At 38.0% G+C, this 25,978-nt stretch overlaps 1 protein-coding gene across 11 annotated transcripts in view; it reads left to right on the top strand.

Annotated features, from left to right (window-relative positions):
- LOC107218020 (myocyte-specific enhancer factor 2) overlaps positions 1–25,978 on the top strand; it is a 55,658-nt gene that overhangs the window by 27,352 nt on the left and 2,328 nt on the right. For 4 of the 11 annotated variants that reach the window (XM_046742411.1, XM_046742412.1, XM_046742413.1 and 1 more), the window contains 7 exons: positions 16,919–17,055; positions 17,217–17,420; positions 17,915–18,073; positions 18,637–18,772; positions 19,458–19,702; positions 19,842–20,026; positions 21,293–25,978. The exon at positions 21,293–25,978 is cut by the window's right edge and continues 2,328 nt beyond it. In XM_046742411.1, the coding sequence (XP_046598367.1) occupies positions 17,002–17,055; positions 17,217–17,420; positions 17,915–18,073; positions 18,637–18,772; positions 19,458–19,702; positions 19,842–20,026; positions 21,293–21,770 (1,461 nt within the window). In that variant the 5' untranslated portion in view covers positions 16,919–17,001 and the 3' untranslated portion in view covers positions 21,771–25,978. Of the gene's footprint in view, positions 1–9,253; positions 10,011–10,297; positions 10,675–16,918; positions 17,056–17,216; positions 17,421–17,914; positions 18,074–18,636; positions 18,773–19,457; positions 19,703–19,841; positions 20,027–21,292 lie in introns of those variants that run through there. The other 7 variants (XM_046742416.1, XM_046742414.1, XM_046742422.1 and 4 more) reach the window with 7 other exon arrangements.

Below are 25,978 nucleotides of genomic sequence, written 5' to 3' on the forward strand. Positions count from 1 at the left end.
GGGTATAGGCGTTTACTAAAAATTTGCCTCTATTTTTTTTCTACCATTGTAGGAACCTGCTGCTGCGCTTACCTTTCCTCGTGTATTCTATGTGTATGGGTGTGTATAGTGATATAAATGCGATCGTCCAGGCAGAGGGTACCTTATATACGTATATATAAACACGTATAATACGCGTGATGTCCTCCCGCGTTCCTCAACGACGCGATTTGTGTAACGCAAACCAGACCTGCTGTTGTGGCCTTCTTCTTCTTCTTCTTCTTTCTTCGTTTTCATCCGCTTCGCTTCGCCACTCAATGTTCAGAGATCCTGGTACCGAGCCAACTGCGCGAACTCCCGGTGCCGGGTCAAGGTGTATATATATCTATTATCTATATTATATATATATATATATATACATATATTATATACACTCGTATATATGCGTGTGTGTGTGTGTGTGTTATCTAGGTCGAAGTGCCTCGTAGATTATTCATCGCGAAATATATACGTTCGCGTCGGTATTTGTCTCTGTTTGTGTTTGTAACTGTGTGTGTGTGTGTGTGTTTACATGTGTAACTTGGTGACGATGCTATGGGACAGGTCGAAATTTCTATATGTATATTGAAAAATACATTGACGTAACCGAGGGGGAAATAACTCGAGATTCGACTGACACAATAATTTTTATCGGTTCAATAAATTTAAATCGATGCATTTAATTCGATTTAATTTTTTTTTTTTTTAATTTCAAATTAATTTTTTTAATTCGGATAAATTTCTTCGATTCAACTTAATTCATTGCAATTCATGAATTTCGTTTTTTTTTTTTTTTCCTCGTCATTCTCGTTAATCCATTCTAATTCAAGCGTGTTTCACAGTGTTTCAATTTTTATTTAACTATATTTTCTCTTCGACACAAATCCGAACTAATTCAAATCGATTTCACTCAATTTTTCATAACTTGGTGATTTCTCAGTCAAGTTTCGTTATTTAGGCGAATTAGAACTAATTCAAAAACCTATTGACACATGAATTCAACCTGCTGTTTTACCCCTTGGCCGTAACCCGTGGTTTTAAAGCTTCCCATTGATAATATTCAATAAACGCGTCAATACCACAAATCAAATAGGTAAAAAAAAAAGAAAAAAAAAAAAAAAAAAACTACAAATAAAACACAGTGGTTAACGTCATCTCGGTTTTTAGCCCTCTGTACGATACCCAATTACTTCATCCCCGAAAAACAAAAGTGTGTTTCTAGTTGATTGTTTTCTTTATTTCTCATTCTTCTTGAACATATTTAACATATTTCTTTCACTTCAGGTACAATACACGCATACACAATACATATGTATATTGTATGTATCCTATACGTCCTGAAAGCGTAAAATCGAAATGGCCTGTGCCACACTTTTCCTCTCGTATCGCGCGTAAAACGCTGCGGGCTTGAGACCCGGAGCAGGGAAAGCGGATGTGAATTGTATAGGCAATTAATCGAACGAACGGCCGTGTTATGTCTTCGTACATTTCGTGTGCCTGTATATTACAGGGTGTCAAGCGACGGGTAGATTTCCCTCGATAATCGGGAATTGAAAGGGATTTCGTAAGTAGGCTGGAAAATACGTGAATTATACGGGAATTTTCGCTTTTATTACAATCGTTGTTACGTTACATAATCATTGTCATCGACCATGTACCAAAGGAACAATTTCGTCAAAACAGAATCACCTAAATCTTCAAAATCACTATACGAGAATCCTTATTCAAACCACTATATACACATACATTCACACTTATTTGATATATTGCAATACTTGTGTGAGAAATATTTCCTGTTGATCAATGATCAATTTCCTGTTCATCCGTAGTTTGTATTCTCACGCCATCCTGAAAGGTACATCTTACATTTTAGTATCTTCTTTGTTGTTGGTGTTGTTGTTGTTGAGGTGATTTTTTTACCCGTATATAATAAAAATGAATATCACAAAGCGTGAACAAAATAAAATATCATAGGTAAAAAAAAGAAGAAAAAAGAAAAAAAAAAAAAAAAATTACAACAAAAAGGAAAAGAAAAATGTAGAAAAATTTTACCCTACATCGTTGACGACGACGCGACGTTGAAACGCGTCAATGAACAAACTCGAGTAAGGGGACCGGTAAACTGAATTAATACATAGGTATAATATTACACAGACGTGTAGCGTGCGAGAGAAGAATCTAAGGAGAGACATTGAGTTGCGAAAATTGATATTTATTTACCCTGACACGTTGTTATACCTGCGCACACTGGATGAGAAATATGATTCAAATAATTGTGGTGTTAACCAGTATTAAAGTCACTAGCGCAGGATCGTGAGAACAGATGATAGATAGATCACGCGGAAGAGTGAGAAGAAGAAGAATAAAATTTGTTGTACGTCAATGCATAGAATTTGCGGAGAATTAGCGATATAAGGGTGTCTAGAAAAATCGGGAAAGGTCAAGGAATGCAGGATTGGTTCTAGAAATTTTTTTTATTCTCTTCATCGCTACTGTACGATTATTTCAAACGTAGAAAATTATTATCTGCGAGGCAATTGAGGGGCTTGGCGTGAAAACGGTATAAGTGACGAAAAGTATTGTTTTTTGTGGAAATTTAAAAATTGTTTCAATTGATGTTGAGTACTCTGCAAAATAGATGAAAAATACAAATTAGTACTAAAAACAGTTGATACTCTTAGATCGATGTTTCTACTTTCGTGTTTTTTTAAGGAATGGCTAATCCTAATCTTTCGATAGTCATCTCGAAATTTGACTGTTTATTGATACATTTGGTAATTGAGTCGAAGCAAAATTGAACTGAAAGAAATATTGGAATGTTTTAAATTACGATGTCTACTTTTTAACTAATTTGCGTGAAAAAAAGTGAGTTCTTTTTTGTTTTTTTTTTGTCAAGTTAGGTTGAAAACGAGTCCTGGAAAAATGTCTATTTTCGTCTGGGGAAAAAACCGGGAAATGGTCAAGTAGGTAGACACCGTACAAAATGCGTTGGTACCCATAGCAGTGAGATATCGGGAAAGGAATCATTGAAGGTTTTGTGAAAAAATTCAATAAAGTTATTATACCACGGGTGTATAATGTAGGAGAATTTTTTCCTCCCGGACCCCTGGCCGATGCTTATGCCGCTGCTTCTGCTGCCGCAGGGGAGCTCTGCGTAGAAGAGATTGTCGAGGGGGTGAGATGAGCGGATATCCGGTGTAGTAGGAGGACGAGGAGGAGGAACGTAGCCGTGACTCGTGGTAGTTGACGACTTTGGAAAGAAGTCAAAGTCTGGAGCGGGATAGAGGAATAAAAGGAATGAGAGAAGGAAAGAGACGAGAATACGTCGCAAGACGCCGCGCCGCGTGACACTTATTCTAAGTCTCTCTCTCTCTCTCTCTCTCTCTCTCTCTTGCGAGATGCGGAGGAGAGGGAGAAAGAGATAGAGAGAGAGGAGGATGGATCTCGCGCCGCTTGGTGGCCACCTGGCATTTTCCGTCTCCCGCATCCACACGCGCAAATGCAACCCGGAATTCAGGGTAGCGTCTTTCCTCCTCCTCATCCTCATCTCACAAATTGGCGGAGGCGAGGATATCGGGATTAGGATCAGGACAAGGACGAGGCGTGTGCGACGGATATCGCCTGTACAACCTACCCCTCGTTAACGGTCAGAGACGACGTTGATCCACACCTCACCATGGGTGTAGGGTGGTAGGGTGGTAGACGCGTGGGTGCGGATGGGTGGCCAGCTAGCCGTGACGAGCTTGCGTCTACACTCGTGTACACTTGGGGACAATGAATCTGAGACGGATCATTTTTTACACTCGACAGTTACGTTGGCAACACTGAGAAACCTACAGCGCCATACTCGGCCGAGCGCGAAACAAACTCAATCTCAATAAACGTAACACAACCCATGACCGTCGAATCTAACCTTAGAATACGTGCCAATCCAACAAGTCATTATCCCCGCGATATTCTTAGGTTAGATTCGACGGTCATGGATTGCGTTACGTTTATCGAGACTGAGTTAGTTTCGCGCTCGGCCGACTGTGGCGCTGTAGGTTTCTCCGTGTTGCCAACGTAACTGTCTAGTGTAAAAAATTATCCGTCTCAGATTCATTGTCCTCAAGTGTACCTAAAGCGACAGAGTTTTTTACGTACACGGATAACGCGGGAGGAGACTAAAAACACTGTAACGTTCACACCGTGCAGCGTAAGGGTCCGCTTGACGTAGTGTGGAGGAGGACTTTTCCCCTTCGGGGGTCTGATTTTTCCGCTTCTTCCAATTCTTCTAATTTTTCTAATTCTCTTCGCCTTTCGTTCTTCTTGTCTCTTTTCACCGCGAACTGCAGTTTCTGCGACACACACGCGTGCGTTGGTGGAATGCAACTAGTATATGTATACACGGGACAAGTACCTTACGTTAATGGACATTCGTTGTTATTTATTTATCCACGTTATTGCAGCTGCGAAGTTGTATATATGTGTGTGTGGAATATACGTCGGATGTATTGATTATTTATTGTTGAAGTATAATGCACGCGGTATAACGTAGAGGGTGTATAGGTACCGTATAGCGCTTTCACAAGTATGATATCGGTCAAACGTCAAAAGTGTCAATTATTAGTTTCCGTCCGGGTGTGTGCGCGATATGATCTACGTATCGGCGTGTGTACAGGTACATTTGCTCGATCGATCGATTATATTCTCACTCTGTATCCTTTCCGTTGTGCCGATGCACCTGCAGCAAGTAATCCAACAGCTTCCAATTTGCTCTATCGGCTTCGATATTCGAAGAAAATGATTTTAAAAAAAAACGAAGGAAAAGGAAAAGAAAACATGAATCGATAAAAAATAACATCCAAATATGTGACTATAGCATGTAACAACAACAACAACGATTCGTAACTCTATATTCAGAGTCATTATTGAGATATTTCTGTTTGCATATGACATTACAACGCTGACTCCTTCACATTGATTTGGACTTGGTCATCATGGAAGTTAGACGCTGTGTTTGTAGATAATATTTGAGCAGAGAAGAAGCATGTTGGAAGTATGTATTATACATAACTATGGGAATACTTTGCTCTGCGTGTATCGTAATATACCGGGTGCGGTGATCATGGACTCGGGAAAACTTGAAGTAAACCGGATTGCTCCGCGCTCTGTTATACATGTTTATCCGATGCATCTGCCAGTCTCGGGATACTTGTAAACCTTAAATTGAAGGTCTCCTTTTTTCCTACTTCTTTCATTTTTTTCTTCTTAACCGGGATAATTACGCGTACGGTGGCGTATAATCTCGACAGGTATGTTATATATTATATTATATATGGTCTGTCCGTATGCCATCCGGCCTGTGTGCGTGATGCCTCTTTTCTACATTCCATTATTTTTCATTCTTTCGAGCGCCCCGTGTATATACATATGTGCACAAAACATATCGAAGGATGGCCGCAATGGATTTTGAAAAAAATATTCCCCTACTTCCCTGATTCCCTGATCTTCTTTTTGACCTGAGAAGTAAGAAAATAAATAACGCGCATTAATTAGGGGTTTTGACACTTGGAAACGTCGGTAAGAAAAACTTGGATACAACGGAAATATGTTGGATACAATAGTAAAAGCTTATTAACATGGAATTTCGTTTTCGATTTTGAAATACTTTTTTGAAAACAGTTTCATTCAATAAATTATTTAACTTTTATAGTTTTATCGCGAACTGTTATTACACAATTCAGGTTTTGCTTATTTCGTTTGTGAATAGTAAAGAAATGGAATCAGTGTATAACACGAAGCGCGGTTATAGTAATACTTACTTTGTAAACAAAGTCGTTTTTTTTTTTCGTTGCAAACATAGAAGAACAATACTCTAACCAATGATAGGAGTTTTCCGACGTTTCTCCAATTTTCCGGATATTTCCAGCTTTTCCCTGACTGATGCGTACGTTTAACCGATATCACTGAAAACATCCATTGACCGTAATTCTTCTATTACGCGAAATAATTTCATCTCATTCGATCGAAAGAAATGTCACGTTACTTCGACAAAGCAGTAAATAATTCTTCCGGATTACAATACTATACACATACATCAGAGTTCTCTATTGATTTTATGTATACATATGTATAATGGTGTATAAAATCTAATGTAATATCACTTTGGCACGGTTTTCTGAATTAATTTTCATAAAATGAAAAATAAAAAGTTCACTTCGACTCGATGAAATTATTTATTATACCTATTCTGCAGAATTGTATAATACGAGTAATTTCTTCGATTATCAATAACTCGTTTTTCAAGTAAATTACAGTAAAATCAATTTCAAGAAGTAGTTTTTCTTTCATTGTACGGCTGATTGTGAAACGACGCAACATCCATAACGTCCTTTAAGGGGGTGCCCCGATCGATTTCGACGTTTACGACGTATAAAAATGACTTGACAGCCCCATTCTATGCCCAATTCTGAACAACAAAAAAACGCTTCATTTCATTTTCATTTTACTCAGAAATAAATAAATAGCATGAATTCTACGAATTTACTATTGCGATTTCGTAGAATCCGTGCCATTTCTTTATTCCTACCTCATAGGCCAGTAAATGTGTATGAATCAGGAAACTTGATCTAAGGATAATTCGATGACGCTGAATCGAATCTGATAGTAATTTCGCAATCAACCTCTGAGATCGTTACAAAAAGAAGAACGGGTTAAACCGTTTAACTCGGAACCTAATGACTTTATTAACAAATATGTCAACCAAAAGTTGTTGAGGACAAATCAAAAAAAAAAAATACGTTAAAAGGTATTCTATAATATTAATTTTCGTATTTTCAAAAATAAGGGAGAAAATAACGAAATACCATTTAAAAGGGAGAGAAAGCCTCAACGTTTCAAATGACAGAAACATATATATATATGTATAGATTAAATTCGTATACATCTCGGGTTTTACCGCCCTTAAGACCGCGCAATATTGAGAAGCAGTTGCAGTCGAGCAAAGAGCAAGGCTGGCGATCGAATCGATCAGAGGCGAAGCAAGCCGCAGAGGTTCAGGCGTGTCGTCGTCCGTTGGTTCCTCGTTCCTCGTTCGTAACGCGCGCGACTCGCTACACCGTAGGTTAATCCAAGGTTAGTTAAAGGTTTCGCGGCAAAGGAATGTTCGCTTGGGTACGACGCAAAGTGGAAAATCTTCCTTGTCGCCTCTCCCTCCGTCCCTTAGCTTCGGGATATTCTCTTCCCCCCTCGCCTACCCTAACCGCCCGTCTCCCTCCTTCTCACTCCTGTCCTTGGGGGGCGCGCGTATCGCTCGACCCGTTCCCTTTTCGCGTTTCGGACCCCTCTCCTTTGCATAGGCTTGCGGCGGCTCACGCGTGTATACGTATATTTAATTACCTGTATTGCAAATTGTACGCGCCTTTTCAACTCTCTCTTTCTCTGACGTATAACGACGGAGATACTTTGTGATTTAACAATCGAATTGTCGAATTCAATGATAGAAATCCGGAAGTATCGTCGAAATAATCAAGGGGTTGATGTTCGGAAGGATTTCGAAAATTGTTGAAGATTGGAATGATCGTGAAGGGGTTCGAATTACCGTTCGGAATTCACGTTCGTTGGGACGTTCGAACCGTTTCTTCGATGTATGTTGTTTTACAAGTTTCTCACGCGTTATTTCTTCTTTTTGATGTTACAGTCTCGTAATGAATGACCGATTGCATTAGGATCGGAACCTCTCGTCGACGTGATTAGTCATTTGAAATGGCCACTGCAAATCGAATTATATTTCTCGTGCATACCTAACTAATAGCTTACGGATGCACTGTGCTAGATATGCCTGTACCGCTGATTGTGAGAGGAAATTTTTCTTTGCGTCAAATGGTAGGATAGGTTTCTAGAATCGTGGATCTTCTTAATGAGATGCTTCGAATACATAGTTTTTGGTATGATTCAAGCACTTCGTTCAAGAATAATTCTGCCTCAAGTTAGACCCGATACATTACAAAGATATAGAGTATAGAATTGTATTATATTTCGCGCTACAAGTATCAACCTAAAACAATTGAACGTGTATACCGAAAAGTGGCAGGCATTTGACTGAAATTCCTCGACGCATTTTATGAATGAAAGAAACTCCATTAGTCCGAAAATTTGTCGAATCGATACAATGTGCGTAAATGTATCACGGATATCGGTGTGTCTGAAAAAATCGCGATGGTGTTGAAAAAACAACGAAGAAAGAAAAAAGAAACAAGAGACCGGTTGCAGCCTGACGGTCGACTTCTTTCCTTTCGCCGCTGTGTTCTCGATAGTCAGAAACTTGCAGCGATTAGAAACGAAACGTCTTCTTTGCGCTGCTGCTGTTGTGTTGCGAGCGTCGTTGAACATTCGTAAAACGGTCGTGAGGCGCGCAAGTCGCTGCACGCATTCAAGCACAGCACGCGGGTGAAGAAACGGTCGTCGAGGGAACGGAACGGAACGGGACGAGCGGGACGGGACGGGGAAATAATTCCGGTCGGCTTATTGGCCGTTCGGCGGGTGACGTAACGACGCTTATCGTCCAATCAGAGCGCGGCTAACGGGTGGAAAGACGGTGGCGATGGCCATGGCTTGAGGGGGGGATGAGGAGGAGGGCGCGAGAGAGCAGAAGCACAAACGGTAGCAGCGCCGGCGAAACCAGCAGCGTAACCAAGCAGATCTTTATTTCACAGGCCTGAGTAGAACTCCCGGGGCGGGGGGCAAGAAACAAGAGCGCGCGCGGTTTGCCTCGTTTTAAAAACCGATCCTTCGTTCTTAACAATAATAATAGCAACAAAAATAATAACAACATCAATAATAATTATTGTTCTTAAATACATTTGTAAAAAGAACAAAAAAAAAAAAAAAAACAAGAACAACGAGGTATACGGATCATGCAATTGTAGAGAGACGCGTGGGATTCGTACCTACGTGTATCGTCGCGTTGTTCGCCTCGGAGGATGAGGAGGGGGGGATAGAGGGAGGGAAGATTGGCGACTGTGGCGCTGCGTTGCGGCGACTTGGGGTACCAAGTATCGCCAGCGGATCAACCCCGGGGGCTACCCCGATACTTCTCTCACATGTTAAAAGTATTTTAAGAAAACCGCTACGGCAGTGTGCATCTAGTCACATATCTAGTCACCGCGCGAGCGCGGTTATGTAGAAGAGAGGAGAGAGAAGAGATAGATATACATATAGCTAACGTGCATCGTCGAGGTAACGAGAGAACAGTTGTTATACGGGAACGGATATTATATATAATCCAAAAAAAAAAAAAAAAGAAACACCTACGAGGTTTATAGACATGTATTTATAAGAGAAGTGTGCGGTGTGCGCGACGCGGGTGTAACTGAACACTTATCTACGGACAATAATAATATCATTTATTATCGTTTGTTCGTTTCTTAGTTTTATCATTGTCGTCGGACTTTTCGTCGCTTTTACCTGTGTAAAAACTATCCGATTGTCTTTCGTGATAAACGTGGGCAATTTATTGGTTTTATGTCGTTTAAACGTATAAACAAAGGAGTAACAACTACCCTTGGTTGTGGATAGAGGTAGTGGTGGTGGTGGTGGTGGTTGGTGGTGGTGTTGCACGTGCTAAACGAGAGTAAAAGAGGAAGAAAGAAAAAAAAATAACGAAACTTGAAAGACGAAATAATCCAAGACTAAATTTTTCCATCGATCAAATTTAAATCCAACGAGTGTTCTTAGTCGGGATGAGAAAAAAATATACGTATTATTTAAAAATAAAGCAAATACGTGTGATATTCTGTTTGTACAACGTCTATTTTATGTACACTTTGGCGTAAAAAATAACGGTAACAATCGTAATGATTGTCGAATTAACCGTAACGTGTGACAAGTCAATGAATGAATTAATCGCTCGTGTAATTGCGATTTAAAACATCGAGCGTGTCGACAGCAGTTATCCAATTCCCGCTGCGCAAACTAAAGCTGAAGAAGAAAAGAAAGATATGAATAAAAAAGTAAGGAAATAACAATATATATATATATATATATATATATATATATATATATATACATAATAAAACAGAACCAATAACAATTTATATATTTTATACTTAAAATATATTTAAAAAAAAGAGAAATAAACAATATTGACCACTCTGTTAAATAAATTCCTTCAAACTACCGGATAAGGTGTTAAAAATATACGTATATAATACATATGTACCTGCGCGTACGTGTATAATTGCAACAAAGAACAGCGTGTAAAGGAGACTGTCACATATACATATATGTATATATATATATATATATATTTATATATAAAACAATTTTTTCTTCTTTTACGTATTTGATGCACACCGTGTTATTCCCAAGTGCAGGTAATAATGGTGATAGTGTGATGGTGGTCAGGGTGGTGATAAGGATGGTGCGATGAGCCGATGCGGCATCTTTGTAAATCCTTCAATATAATGTTGAAATAAATTTATACGACGCACGCACAAGAACAACAACAAGAACAATAATTATCTGTGAAATGGTATCATCGTCGCGGCGTCATTGTGTAATATCAACAACAACAACAACAACAACAACAACAACAACAACAACAACAATAATAATAATAGAACGTATGGGCATCGTCACTAAAACCTGTACAAATATTATTATTCCCAAATACTGGTAATAATAATAACAACAATAATGATAATAATTACTTATTTTCACTAAGCAATTATACCACATTACAACGTATATACTATCATCCCGATGAATTTTCTTTACTTTTCTTTTATTTATTCTCGATAAATGATTTTTTTTTTTGTTTTCAACAAACTCTGCTACGCATGCATGGGAGTCGCAGTATGTATGATGTATGTATCGTGTATCCGTATAGAATCCGCGAATGTAACGCAATTATTGCATGTCCACGTATTAGATGCAGATTTGCATTCGTACATGTACGAGTATTATACCGAAGTTTGCGGTATTAAGTAAGAAAATCTCACATAATTACACAGCGTATTCCAAGTTTATGAATAACTAACGTATTCGTGATAAATTGCTGCAATATCTCTGTTCGTTCTGCGCGTGCGTGTGTGTGTGTGTGTGTGTGTGTTTGTTTGTATAATCTATTTGTGTATCAGAGATTTTAAATTTATACCGTATAATGTTGAATTGTACGTGTTTTGTTATTTTTAAATGCAGGAAACACAACGCGAAAGCGAAAAATAGTAGTAGGAATTTTTGAAGTAAGTATTTTAAGCGAATGAATGCGCATTGGTAAAATATCGACAAAATAATGGGAAAAACAAAGTAACAGAAAACATTCTAACATTTCACTACGTATCACTTATTTCGTTCAAAACTTCCTTACTGCTTTCGACTTCACCACATCCCTTTTGTTTGATTGTTACGTGTAACGGAAATGTACGGTTATACATACGCACGCAATTACGTGCTTTTGTACATTGTAGGATTAGATCAATCTTTATATTTCGTTAATTAAGGCGATGACTCGTTATTCGTTGTAGGCGGAATTCCGAATCGTACACTTTTCATTTTCTTTGAAACGAGTAAACCTATAATGAAAATAATCGATGCATCGACATGTAAATATAGCATCGTTCACATAGATTCGTTACGGTCGCAGGATAATAATTATTCAAACGGTTTTATATGCAATTGTACGTTGATGGGTTATATTTTTTTTATAGATATTGCGACACTATGGCCACGTGCGCTTTGTAAAAAATATGGATGTTCGGTGCCAATTGCTTTCTGCGATAATAATGAAAAGAACAAAGCGGAAATATAGAATCGAAGCGCGACAAGATTCTTCTCAGGACGTTTGGACTATACCATGAATATGAATAGATCTTGGGTTAGGTGAGTGAGCGTAGGCAATAAATCGACAAGGCAAGGCAGGCAATTTTTATGCGATGGGAAATTAATATTTGCTTGTTCAGCAAGTTAACAGGATAACAAGGAATGTGTATTATGGTAGGAGTTAGGGTGTAGGAGCTGTTTAGGAGCTAGCAAAATTTTAAGTGTATTTGAAAAAAGAGAGTGCGTGGAACGACGTCACTTCCGGTATAGGAAAATTATAAAGATAATCAATAAACTTCCGCTGGCTGATAGTTACACAAGTATTGGTAACAATGAACCTACACCTCCGGATGGTTATACGCGTACATACTAGGATAAAGAATCAATCTTCTCTGTCGGATGGTTGTTACACGGATAATTAATTGCGAACCTCAGCTATTGGTTGGCCCCTGTGATTTAGTGACAAGGACCTGACGAACGCTAAATGATGTATTAAAGATACGAAGGAGGGACAATGACGTTTATATCGGCTCTCGGTTAGTTATGACAAGACATTTATCGGGCTACCCGCGGAAATTGTATGATCACACTTTACTTGAGCTAATAAACAGGAAGTTAAGGACATGAATTTAAATTTAAAGATCTACTTCCGAAAATGGTTGCACGACTGCCAATTTATCTCGTAGTATCGAAGGGTCCCCGACGGGCAAAAAGATCGCAAAGTACGATCCGCGATGCTTTTCCAGTGACAAGAGTTCATTAATTCAAATTTCAAACGTTAAAGGCCAAAAGGACCAAAAGAAAGATCCGCGACGCGTCACCTTAACGAGTTTGAGCAAATCTGATTCGATGATTCGCTGATTCGACCAAACAATCAAGCCTTAGTTATTTATAATAATATGTTAATTTGTTTACGGGACAATAGCGAGAGAGTCGGTGCCACGCGGCCGATCGAGTGAAGCTCGGCGCTGCCATCCGCGGTCCGGCAGAAATCGTGGAGCGCTGTTTTGCCCCGCGCATGCTCATTTGTTTGACGATCGGCAAAATAAATTGATGAAACATGTGAATAGCGTGGACGAATTCTAACACGTTACAACGTATATTTTTACTCTTAAGCAATATTAATGTTACATGCTGCGGTATGACCAAACGCGCACGCATGTACACGAGTGTGTCTATACATACATATACACCGTGTATAATAATAAAAATGCCGCAGAGCACGGGATTTTCCTCTTTCCGTCATACATATGTACATAGGTGTATAAATTGTGTGTGTCGGTTATACACGGTTTGGTATTCGGTATGTTACAAGGCAAGGCGTACCAACTACACACACACACCCTGGCATGAATTGCAAATGTCCGTAAAATAAATGTGTATGTATACGTGTACGTACAGCAGGATATTTCGACGAAAGTGAATCTAAATTTTTCTTTTGTTCTTCGTATCTCGGGTATCGCCTGCAGCAAGTATCCGGACGTTTAAGCATAATAGTTTTTTTTTCCCAACTCTTATACCAGGTAATATCATCGACGCTAACGATCCGGCGGAAAGGAAAATCCAAGATTTCACAGAAAAGAGTTGAATGTTTGATTCGGGTGAAATAGAACCATAGAGGAATAAGGAAAACGGGGAGTGGGGGAAAATAAGTAAATTAAATCTTCGTAGACGATGATTAATTTTATACGGTCGATAATTCGTTCTAGAAGTTTGGCACGAGTGATCGAACAGCATTTTTACTGTTATCAGCTGACAATTAATTTGACTGTATAAAAAATGCAGAATTTATTCAAACCGATTCTTATCGACAATCAATTATACAATGTAAATCCTGAAACTAATATAGATTAGACAGTTACTTAATTTATAAACGGTTGCTCATGCCTGCTGCATTTGCATACAATGTGTAATTGTATGTATACATACACACACATATATATATACACATACATGTATATATACACATTATACGTATACTTAGTTAAGAGGATCCTGTAATTAATCTTTACCGACCGAGTATTAAACGTCACTTATTTTTTCCGTTATCAAAGTCCGTAACGTACTATCACTGAAAACGTATCTTCTACAAGCATATGGAGTTCCGTACAAAGATATCGTAAACAGTTTTTGTTTCACGCTGCAAGTGTACAACGGAAAAATACGTATTCCAGCAACAATTAGTGGTAGGTAATTCCATTATAAAACACATCAATTTCCGGCATTGTTACCGCGCAAAGTAAACATTTTTTTTCTTCATCGCACGTAAAATTGCTCCAATGGCTGCGACATTGTTTGATCAGCGATGCACAATTACAGTTTCTGACTACGATTGAAAAGAGCGACGTTTTACTCGTTCGGTAAAAACCGATCGCACAGCATCCTCTTAACGCGACTATTACTATCATTTAATTATTTTTCTTCTCCGAATGTCCGCATTCGCTGCAATGCAGCCTTAAATCTTGTGGGAGGGGGGCGGCAAGGTTAGTTTTTTACGCGAATTGACGCACGTTTACGAATAATACGCAAGAAGAGAGGATCGTCCTAAATTTTCAATATTCCCGTCTGGCGGCTGATCGGTCGTACAGACCCTCCCCTCCTCCTTCCTTCTTTCCTTCCTTCGTTCGGTTGACTGGCTGGCTGATCGGCCGATCGTTTCGTATAGACTTAGTTATTATTCAAGCAAAATTGAATAAAACCAATGACACTAGAGGCCCGGGTCACTGCGCCGACCTACACTCCGACAGCCGCCGTTGTCGCAGCCAGATATCCGAGAGAGCCTGAAAGTCATACCTAGTAATAGCTATAACCTACTGCATAATAAACCAAATTCGATCCAAAACCCCGCCAGTTTCTCTCTCTCTCTCTCTCTCTCTCTCTCTCTCTCTATTCTCTGTACGGTATCCAGCTATTCCTCTGCATGTACGGACGATTATACACGTACACACATACGTATCTACAATATGTGCTATGCTAGCTTTTAATGTGCAAATGGGTGGACTCTATACCTATCATATATACCTTTTCCGAGTGTACATTTAAATTTCCACATGTGTGTGTGTGTGTGTGTGAGTACGTACATTTAAAATAAAGTGTATCTCTTCCGCATGTACCTATCGACGTTACGTCGTCGGTCAATCGTTGGAGGAAAGATAGAGAGAGAGAGAGAGAGAGAGAGAGAATTTCTGATTTTATACCACATATCTATATCTTATACCTGCTTGCAACTCGGCACCACGTCGTTTTCACCCTATATAATAAGCTTATTATACACCAGACACACCGCGTTTATGTACATTGTAGAAACGAATAATTTGATGTACTATCGATGAAGAGGAGGGGAATTAATAAAATGCGAGAACGCGATTGAAAGAGAGAGAGAAAGCGTGTGTGAGCGAGAGGATTACGGCGGGAGGGGAGGGGGAGAAATTTACCCGGAGAGACTTTATATAACAAAATCAATAAAGAAACAATCATGACGGCGATGATGATGATGATGTCCTGAATATTAATTATTATTAAATGGACGTGCAGTAGAGCGAAATAAACGACGCGTTCCTGTCGCATCGGATGTTTGGAAACTCTCTTCGCCCAGCTTTTTTCTTATTGTTAATATTCTCCAGCTGATCCGTTATTTAGCTCTAGGAGGGGTGAATTTCGCTTTGATTGAACCGCGAAAATATGCCGATATTCATTTTTTTTTTTTTACTCTCCTTTATTCTTCTTTTGCAAAATTTTCACCTTCATGGGAAATCGTTGCATAACTTATCGAATATCGTTGGTCAATGATGTCCGTATGCGTCTGCACGTGTGTGTGTGTGTGAAAAGAATGTTAAAATTGACAATAAAATGCGGTACAAACATCAACTATTTATAGAGTGATTATTACTGTCAGTGGAACTTTTTCTCGTATAGCTGTAAAACACTTAGATACAGTTTGCTCGAATTATTATGTTGGCTGTTATGTTTTTCTCCTTTTTTTTTTTTATTTTTTATTTTTATTTTTATTTTTTTTTTTTTATTCTCAAATTATTTACAGTCTAATAAGGCTACGTAGGTAGCATTTTGTATTATATTAACGATAGAACGACATTTTTTCGGTATTAATAACAAGAAATAAAAGTACAAGTCAAGGACTGTTAATTAAGTATATGGCCATGGTTATGCCGTACTGAATAAGTTTTGTCACGATTTGGTAATATCGTCAAATGAAAAACAAGAGGAACATATTGAGTAACGACGAACACGACGATTTCCTCAGGACGAATTTTAATATTTTCTCATTAATGCAATGCCCAACGAGGGGCGGTGGGGGGAGGGTGTCTATTTATTAATTGTCATCTTAATTACTTTCGCGGCTCTTTGCTTATACATAATTCCGCGTATAATACGTACGTACTTACACGGTCTTGCGAAACTGACGGATGTATCCGAGGAGTTGGGAACCTCTGAGAACGATCATCATATTATATTATACATATAATATGTATATACTATGTGTGTGTTTGCCGCTAGCATTATACAGTCGTTTAACACCCATTAAAGAGTTCCTCGGACGACCTCGAGGTAAACCAAGTAATAAACAACGTTTTCGAATTTGGAATATCTTTATACGTGCATTCGTACGATCCGTGTGTGTGTGTGTGTGTGTGTGTGTGTGTGTGTGTGTGTGTGTGTGTGTGTGTGTGTGTGTGTGTGTGTGTGTGTGTGTGTGTGTGTGTGTGTGTGTGTGTGTGTGTGTGTGTGTGTGTGTTTGGTTTCTCTACATGCATGTATGCAAGTATGCGTAGAACGCGAGAAACGTTCGTCTTGCCCTGTAACCTGTGAGGTGGCGAAATGAATTGCCCAGGTTTAGACTGTATGTTACACCTAACTACCTACCACCGTGTTATCGCCGTAGCGTTCCACGGAATATATCAGGGGTGGATAATTATCGCGGCAAAATACAATTTGAAAAACGATAAAGACATTATCGTTGTTGTTTCATTCTGTAATCGTATATTGTGTATTATGTACGGTATAAAAATTTTTACATACTTTGTGCGATGAAAATTTCACACCTTTTACTATACGGTCTTGGGATCTTTTGTTGTTTCAGATTTTATCAACATTCCATCCATAAACCTGATATTATAACAGCGTGAGTCTGTATAACCCGCCGATTCCAAGAAGATATCGAAAATGGGTCGGAAGAAAATACAGATATCCCGGATTACGGATGAACGGAATCGACAGGTGAGGTTTTTCCTTTTATAGTTCTACCATACTATTATTATTATTATTATTATTATATATTATTCACCCATCGAGAAATGATTCCATTTTTTCCCCGTAACGCGTAGCTCGATTCGTTCGGTATTTAACTAAATATCATATAACGCGTTTTGGGTTTGCAGGTGACGTTCAATAAGAGGAAATTCGGCGTTATGAAGAAGGCGTACGAACTCTCGGTACTTTGCGACTGTGAAATAGCGCTGATAATATTCAGTTCTAGTAACAAATTGTACCAGTACGCAAGCACAGACATGGACAAGGTCCTCCTAAAGTACACCGAGTACAACGAGCCCCACGAATCGCTTACAAACAAGAATATAATCGAGGTGAGTTGACTCAGTTCCATTATTCTCTGTCTAAGTCCTGGGAAAATAAACAGAGAGAGAGAGAGAGAGAGAAAAAAAAAGAGAGGCTAACAAACAATATACAATATGCATGCGGTGTAACCCGGGTGCATTAATTATATTTGATTACGAATGTGCGTGTGTGCGTGTGTCCCTTTCCACCTTATTGTATTTACATACTTAACACACTTGTCTAATTGTTCACGGTTGAAAGTATTAATTATCGAAAATAAGAAGAACACTAACAATAATCGTATAAGATGAATATTTACGCTCCAAGGGGTTCGAGAGGTAGAAATAATAATGAAACTGAAAGCAAGTTTTTTTTCAAGAGAGAGAGAGAGAGATAGAGAGAGAGAAAAAGAGAAAGAGACACAGAGAGGGACGGGGGTTTCTGTGCTGAAAATTAACATGCATGTGATGGTGAGTGCCCTCGGGCGGTGTGGTCACGTGAACCTGTCTGCTGACACTTGCAGGCACTCAACAAGAAGGAGCATAAGGGAGCGATGTCGCCCGAGAGTCCGGAGCCCGATACTGCCGAGTATAATCTCACGCCGCGGACCGAGGCTAAGTACAGCAAAATTGACGAGGAATTCCAAATGATGATGCAGAGGAATCAGCACAACGGCACGAGGGTCAGTTGAAGAATATTTAATTTCGAATTATCGAGGGGAAAGTAGAATTTATTAGCTCCACTGAGAGAAATTTTTATTTCTGGTTACCGCTCAGTCCTTGACTATTTTCATTTTTTACAACAAACGAAGAATACAGTTCCAGGTAGAAAATGAAAATCAGTTTTCTAGCTGTTACCGGAAAGTCTGGTATCCGTTGCTATTCTTTCTCGTTACGATCACTGTTGCTATATTTTCTTGTAACTGTTGCGAAAATTTAATGCTTGTGCAACAATAAATTAACGTTCAAGCCTTGTTTATCTAAAGAAGTAGAGTAAACCTCAGAAACTGATTTTGCGTTGCAATTACCAAAAAAGGATCGACGATAGGGCAAAATGTTTAGGCGTACCTCGTTTTTCGTAATTCCAACAATATTCAAACAGCTTTTTTAACGATACCTGTTTTGCTGAATTTTTCTAGTTACTGTAACAAATGAAATTTTTCTCAGCGTGAAGCGAAAGCAAAGAAAGAAAATTAATAAATAAATTCTACACGCAATTTGTTGTAATTATTACAATTTTAATCAGGTTATGGGACAGTCTAATTACACGCTACCCGTCTCGGTGCCGGTTAACAGTTACGGAGAATCTCTACTGGGTTCCAGTCCACAAATGGCACACACCAGCATCTCACCTAGACCTTCGTCGTCTGAAACAGATTCAGGTTTGTCGATCTTTGTTGGAAGAAATAAGAAATGAGTTTTTTTTTTTTTTGTCCATTTTTATTTTTGAGACCGCGTCGGCTAAATATTTATAATTAAAGCTGGAAATTGGTAAAGTATGTACGTAAATTTATGCACAGAGAGGTATTCATAATTGTGGTTACTGTACGGTTATTAACTATTTGCATTTCATACCATGAGCGAAAAATACAGTTTTGCAGGAAGGATACGAAATGAAAATTAGTTTGATAGCTATTATCAGAAAATCATAGTACGAGTTGCTGTTATCTTTTATCGTAGTCTTTCGTATTGAAATTTCTTGTAACTATTTCGATAAATTGATGTTGGTTAGCTGATAAACTGAATAACTGAGAAAATGTAGTATTAACAATTGTAATCACTTCACCGAATAGTTACTTGTAACGCATTTACTTGCCATTCCAAAAATATTCAAATCGTTAATTGCAACGATACCGATTTTATTACAATTTTTTTATCAACCATAACGAATGAAATTTTCTTCAGCGTATAAGGAATCAATTTCGCATAACAATAAGAAAATCCGATCAAATTTTGAGTACAAATAGACGAGAGGAGGTGAAAAAAAAATTATAGAGCGCAAGAAACGATCGGGCGTCTTATTCGGCATTCAAATAAAAATGGTGGGTATTTTTATTTTATTTCCAGTATATCCATCGGGAGGGATGTTGGATATGAGCAACGGTTATCCACCGTCGGCGTCGCCGCTCGGCGGTTCACCGAGTCCCGGACCATCGCCGGCGCTCGGCGTCGGAGGCGGGGGTGGAGGCAAAGGCAGTTCCTCGAGGCATTCGCCGCAACCTCCCCCGCCGCCTCATCCTCACAGAGCCAACCTGAGAGTCGTTATACCTGCACCCCTTACACAGTCCTTGTCGGACGACAACAATTACGACGTGAGTGTATATATATATCAATTGATACAGGAATAGGGATGAACATCTTGAGGGGTGAAGAAAGTACCGCGAGGGATCGAAATTGCGGGGAATAGCCCTGAACGATCGGCCGTGACATTGAATATCAACGATTTTTCAGAGCGGGCATTCGCAATCTGCACTAAACACACCGGTTGTGGCGTTGCAGACACCCTCGGTACCAGCTGGATACTCCAGTTTCGGACCGACCGATTACTCGTCGGATCTTGGGAGCCTGGCGTGGTCCCACCAGAGGTACGTTGATGACTTGTCAATGTATTCGGCAGCCACCATGTCCAGCATCAGGTAAATCATTCATCGTTACTTTATTCACGTCCGTGTTAACACTGATCCTTGATCTTCGGCTCGTGGACTCCACAAACGCGGAAAACAACATACAAATTTTCATACCCATCTATTCGCATGCATTATCGTAATATCATTCAACATTCAACATTTTTCCCAATTCCGCAAATAAACGATTTCCTCAAAATGATCCATGCTACCTTTTCTCGACGTGCGATTCATTTACCTATTTTTATTTGTTATAATCGAGTGATTGTCCCGGGGGATTTTACAATGATTCGATTATATGCGAGGACCTCAAATTGCGGTTGTTTTTTTTTCGTGTAATTTGGAATGAATGATAAATGGAAACCTTATCCTGGCTGAGATATATACATATACATATATTGAAATTTACAAATTTTTACTAAATTTCGTTACATTTTTCATGAAATTAATCTATACGGTAATTTTATAATTCACCTGTAAAACATTCTGCACGGGAACAGTAGTAGTAATAGTAATAGATTGAACGTCTATATTAAGAATTTGAAAATTGTAACAGTCATTGTAAAACTAGCTAACAATGGAATTAATCATTGCAAGAGGGATTGAAAAAACTTCATGTTTTATTTTTCAATTAGAACGATCTTATGATCGGAATTACTACGTAACAACGAAAACGGAAAGTCACATCAATAAATTTTATTAATAATTTAAAATTTATAATTTAGTGCCCATGTACATATCTATATGTATATTTTTTTTTTTATAAATCGTAAACCGTAACAAAGACATGTTTTCCTTGTTATGTTCTACTTGTACGAATTATGATTTACAGAGTATTTCGTATAACTATTTCTCCTTGATACCGATTGCAAAAGTTTCCATAATTTCTGTACAATCATCGTAAACGGGAATCGTATGTAAAAAAAAAACAAGAAAAAAAAAAATTTTCCAACGCGCAGCACAAGCCTTTCCTAAGTTGTACGAAAAAATTGAATCTTTGTATGAAAAATTAAAAAAAAATCCCCCGAAAAGACGAAAATATATAAAAGTGAAAGTTGCCAAAGTGCCCAACGATGCACCAATCGTCCATTCATACGTTGAAAAAGGTGCGGCCAATCATCCCTTCTATATCCTGAATAAGCTAGTCGCACTAACAGACATTGGTATAATAAAGAAAAATTAAGAAATGAAAACAAAAAAAAAAAGTTTGTAACAACAAGTAACGCAAGTAACTGACGCACGCACGTTTGTGCGTCCCTCTTTTCTTGTCGGTTGCAGTGGTCTTCCGCATTTGGCGGTATCTAGCAGTACACCGCCACCATCGACGTCGCCGCTACCGGTAAAAATAAAGAGTGAGCCAATAAGTCCTCCTCGGGACCCTCACGGTGGTGGAGGTCCGGGCGGTGGTAACCCGGGGTCGATCCACCACTCGAGTCTCGGCGTTGGTCCGTCGTCGAGCGGCGGGGGTGGAGGAGGTGGAGGCGGGGGGCCGCATCACGGACCCCACGGGGGCGTGCCACAGACATTGAACTTAGTTTCGAGCAGACCTAACAGTAACCCGCCTCCATCTCATTCTGGCAGTATAACACCGACGAATTTACCATCGCCTGGTGCTGCTGGCGGTGTCGGTGATATAAGGTCGAGTCATCCTGGCGGCGGGGGTGGAGGTGGTGCTGGCAGTGGCGGAAATAGTTCCGACTATGAAAATGGACCGCTAATGAAACGGCCAAGGATCACCGAGGGATGGGCCACTTAGTACTACACCCCGTAGCAGCAGCAGCAGCAGCAGCAGCAGCAGCAGAATCATCATCACCATCACCATCATCATCATCATCATCATCACGATCATTACTATCAACATCAACATCAACATCAACAGCAGCAGCTGCAGCAGCAGCAGCCGCTGCGTCAGCATCGTAATCGGCTTATTTCTCACAAATCTCTATCGTCCTACGACGGTACGTTGTAGTTAGCACGCGCGATTCACCTTTTCTTTATCTTTCTTTTTTTCCTTCTGCTGTTATCTCTAAAGAACGTGTCACATGTATGTGTAATACATGCGTATTATACGCAAATGCGGACAGGTGCGGAATTCCGTTTTTATGAATGAATACACACACACACACACACACACACACACACGCACGTTAGATTGCTAAAAGAGAAAGATGACAAAGATGATATAGAAGAAGAATGAAAGAAAATTTTTTTTTCTATAGTAACACGGTATATACACAGAAAAATACAAGACGTGTATACATCGCGCGCCCGCGAGATCCGAGTGAAAATCGCACGGTTTTTTTTATGGTGACGTAAAGGTAAATTAAAGAGATTTAACCTTTTCTCTTGTCTCTTCTTTCTTTCTCGACCTCCTTATTTTGTTTTGTCTGACGATGATAATGAGGAAATGTTTCAGGGAAGAAAGAAGGTGGTAGGAGGAAAGATAATTCGCATAAGAACAAATGAAGGGGATTAAAAACAAAGATAATAAAAAATAAAAAACAATGATTATCTAATGAAATTGTGGTGCCATAATGTTGAAATATGTACGATGGATATATATTATATTTTCATGTATATAATAAGAGGTGTTGTTTGTATATATGTTACATTTATTAACGATGGTGTTGTTACATAAATTTCGCCGTTCTGCCGTATATTATAGTAGTAATATCGCGACGACGATGACGATGACGACGACGACGACGACGACGACGACGACGACGACGACGACGACGACGACGACGACGACGACGACGACGACGACGACGACTATGACAATAGTTACGGTGGCGTACCTATATATTTATATACATTTAATTATGTATAACTTTCAACCATAACGTTGTGCTATCACACTCTGTACACGGGATATCTATAGATACATACCTACATGCATACAGATATATGCACAGAGAGATACAAACGAGAAAATATCACGGCTCACACACACAAAAACGCATCCTGGAAAATGACGTTGTTTTTTCTTCTCTTATTACCTGTATCGTAATGGTCGAATATCGTATTGTGTAGGTAGGTTTATGAATGAAATTTGAATCGAAAGTTTTAATACTAATAACAACAAATATAATTACCAAGAGTTGATTAGTAGACCAATTATCAAAGCTTGCAATACGTTGTTCAATGTATACATATATAGTATATCCGCACAAAATTTTGTATGTTCTTTTTTCTCTCTATTTTCTCTTTCGATAAAATTGGTTGCGGGGACAGAACCAGTCAGATATCCAACGTACACCGGATATAAGATATACATACATATGTGTACTACTTATATTGTATAAATATCTCACACATATTTTTGTAATTGTTAATTCCGTTGATTGATGTTGATTCAGATGAATACACGGCGCTGCTAATGTAAACAGTAAGAGAAAAATTTATAAAAACAGAACCAAAATCGCAACTAAAATCCTTTTAAATCGCCGTTTACAATTAATGTGTTTCCGATCATCTATCGTCTTACACATTTACCTGTATTCTGTTTTTATATGCCGAAAAGGAATTTTAAATTCTCGGTTAAACTCGTTGTTTAAAAGGAAAAAGGGAAAATAATGAAAAAAGATACGACGAAGAATAAATAATTTCATCTGTCTTATAGGACGTTAGAATTTTATTTTTAAAAAATTCGATCACGTATGCTACCATCATCACTATTGATATTACTATTACTGCTAGACTGGCATACAGAGATTTGAAATACAAGGAATAACGGATAGAGAAGGAAACGTGTGAGAAATGATATTTTGGCAGTCAGATGGAAAGAAAGTTTTGAACAATGTCGATATGAATGAGCTTCTACGGTTAAGATGAAATTTTAAATAATTTTTATATGGATTTCGCGGAAAACAAATAAAAAGTGCAATACGTGTGCCATGCGTTACCTTTTATTATTATTAGTATTATTATTATTGTTCTTTATCTCTTTTCTCACGAAAGCCTGCGTCTGTCCAGTTTTCATATCAAATAATAAGTATAGTAATAATTATTAAGTTATTGACAGTTCTCAAAAACTACGATTCGCATCACACACTCGATACCTTGTTTGACATTGGTATATAAGTATGATTATCGTTCGAAATTATTACACACGCAAATGCGCGTTACACAATTAACAATTGATTCAACAAAATTGAAATCAACCAGAGTTTAGATTATCAGATAAGTACACGTGCGTATATGTATGTATATATATGTATATATGCATATGTTTTTGTGATTATCATTATCAGTGTGAACTGTTGAAGGGTTTAAAGAAAGAGAAAAGAGGGATATAGAGAGAAAGGCAGAGTGTGAGCGAGAGAGAGAGAGAGAGAGAGAGAGAGAGAGAGAGAGAGAGAGAGAGAGAGAGAGAATTGATTTTATTAGCAATTTGAAGAAAAAAGATTAAAATATATGTATGTATGTGTATATATATATATATATATATATATAAGTATATAATACAGATACAATATATTAGAGTTATACATTTTCCACGAGTATTTTGCACATTTTATATATATACATATATAAACAAAAAGTATAAACGGATGAAAAAAACATAAAAAAAAGAAAAAACAAAAAAAAATGTTTAAAAGTAAATATAAGTGAAAAACAAGTCATTTACTAAGATGAAAAATTTGTTTTTCTTCTCATCAGACCACTGCTTAGGCAGTTGTAATTTCTAATGTCTGTAAAACTACAAACAGAAAGGAAACACTTTTGTAGAAGCACGTTTCGCAAGATTGCGCCTCGACGTTGAACGTTCAAGGGGCTCAGTTCACTTTTGAATAGCAATTGATTTACGATTGTTTATCTCGTTTTTCAATTATTCAATGTTGAATTTTTGATCACACTGTAAGGGTGCCCTCAGATAATTCGATGGTTTAAATGGAGAAGTGTCAAGCTTGATTCAATCTTCTGATGAAAAAAGAAATAGAAAATACCTTTACAGCATACATTGTCACATTTGTGAAGAAAAATTAAATACCCCGTGAAATCGTTCATTTCTACCATTCATCCACGCATGTCCCATTACGGCAGCAGCTTGACCAAAGATATAAATTATTTGTTCCCCTCAAGCGTTGGCATAATCTTGCGGGATTGTTTTCTGAAATCTTAATTACGTTTACACCTATATATCTATCATTATTATTACTATTATTATTGCTACTGTTACGAAAAAAAGAGAAGAATATACATTTATTTGTACATACGTGTAACACACACACATATATATAAATGTATATTTTTTTTTTTTTTTTTCGAGTTAGAGAGAGAGAAAAAAATTTGAGGTAATTATGCGGAGTACACAGGTATTTGAATAATAGTGCCTGACACCTTTTGTGGCCCTCCCGACTCCTGTCGTACGTTTACGTAATAGAGATATATAATACTATATTGTATCGTGTATGGAAAAAAAAAAAAAAAAAAATACAGAGAAGATATGAAGAAGAAGAAATAACGACTAATTATCACGTACCAAGTAATTGATGAAAAATTGGAGAGAAAAAAAAAAAAACAAAAAAACGTTGGTCCTATTACCTATGTGTGATGAAAAATTATAGATGAAACAAAATTAAATAAACCAAAAACAAGATGAAAATTTACTAAATTAAATTAAATTAACCACGTTATACATACATTATTATTATTATTATTATTATTATATATATAATTAGATATATATATATATCTAATTATAATGACAGAATTAAAGAATTACAGATCGTAAAATATATAAGTATATTGTCATATATATATATATATAGTTAGATAGATAATTACGGTATACCATATCGTGTATGTGAATAAAATACGGTGAGGTTTGTTTACGAGAATACGTTACGTATTTTGTACCGTAATCAAGCGATTTTGGTGTGTGGAAAAAGAAAAAAAAAAAAGAACAAGTGTGTGGAAAATTGAGTGAAAGGTAACGAGGTGTGTGAAAGAAAAGAGGGT

Source organism: Neodiprion lecontei, chromosome 5 (genome assembly GCF_021901455.1).
Source record: "Neodiprion lecontei isolate iyNeoLeco1 chromosome 5, iyNeoLeco1.1, whole genome shotgun sequence".
Lineage (NCBI taxonomy): Eukaryota > Metazoa > Arthropoda > Insecta > Hymenoptera > Diprionidae > Neodiprion > Neodiprion lecontei.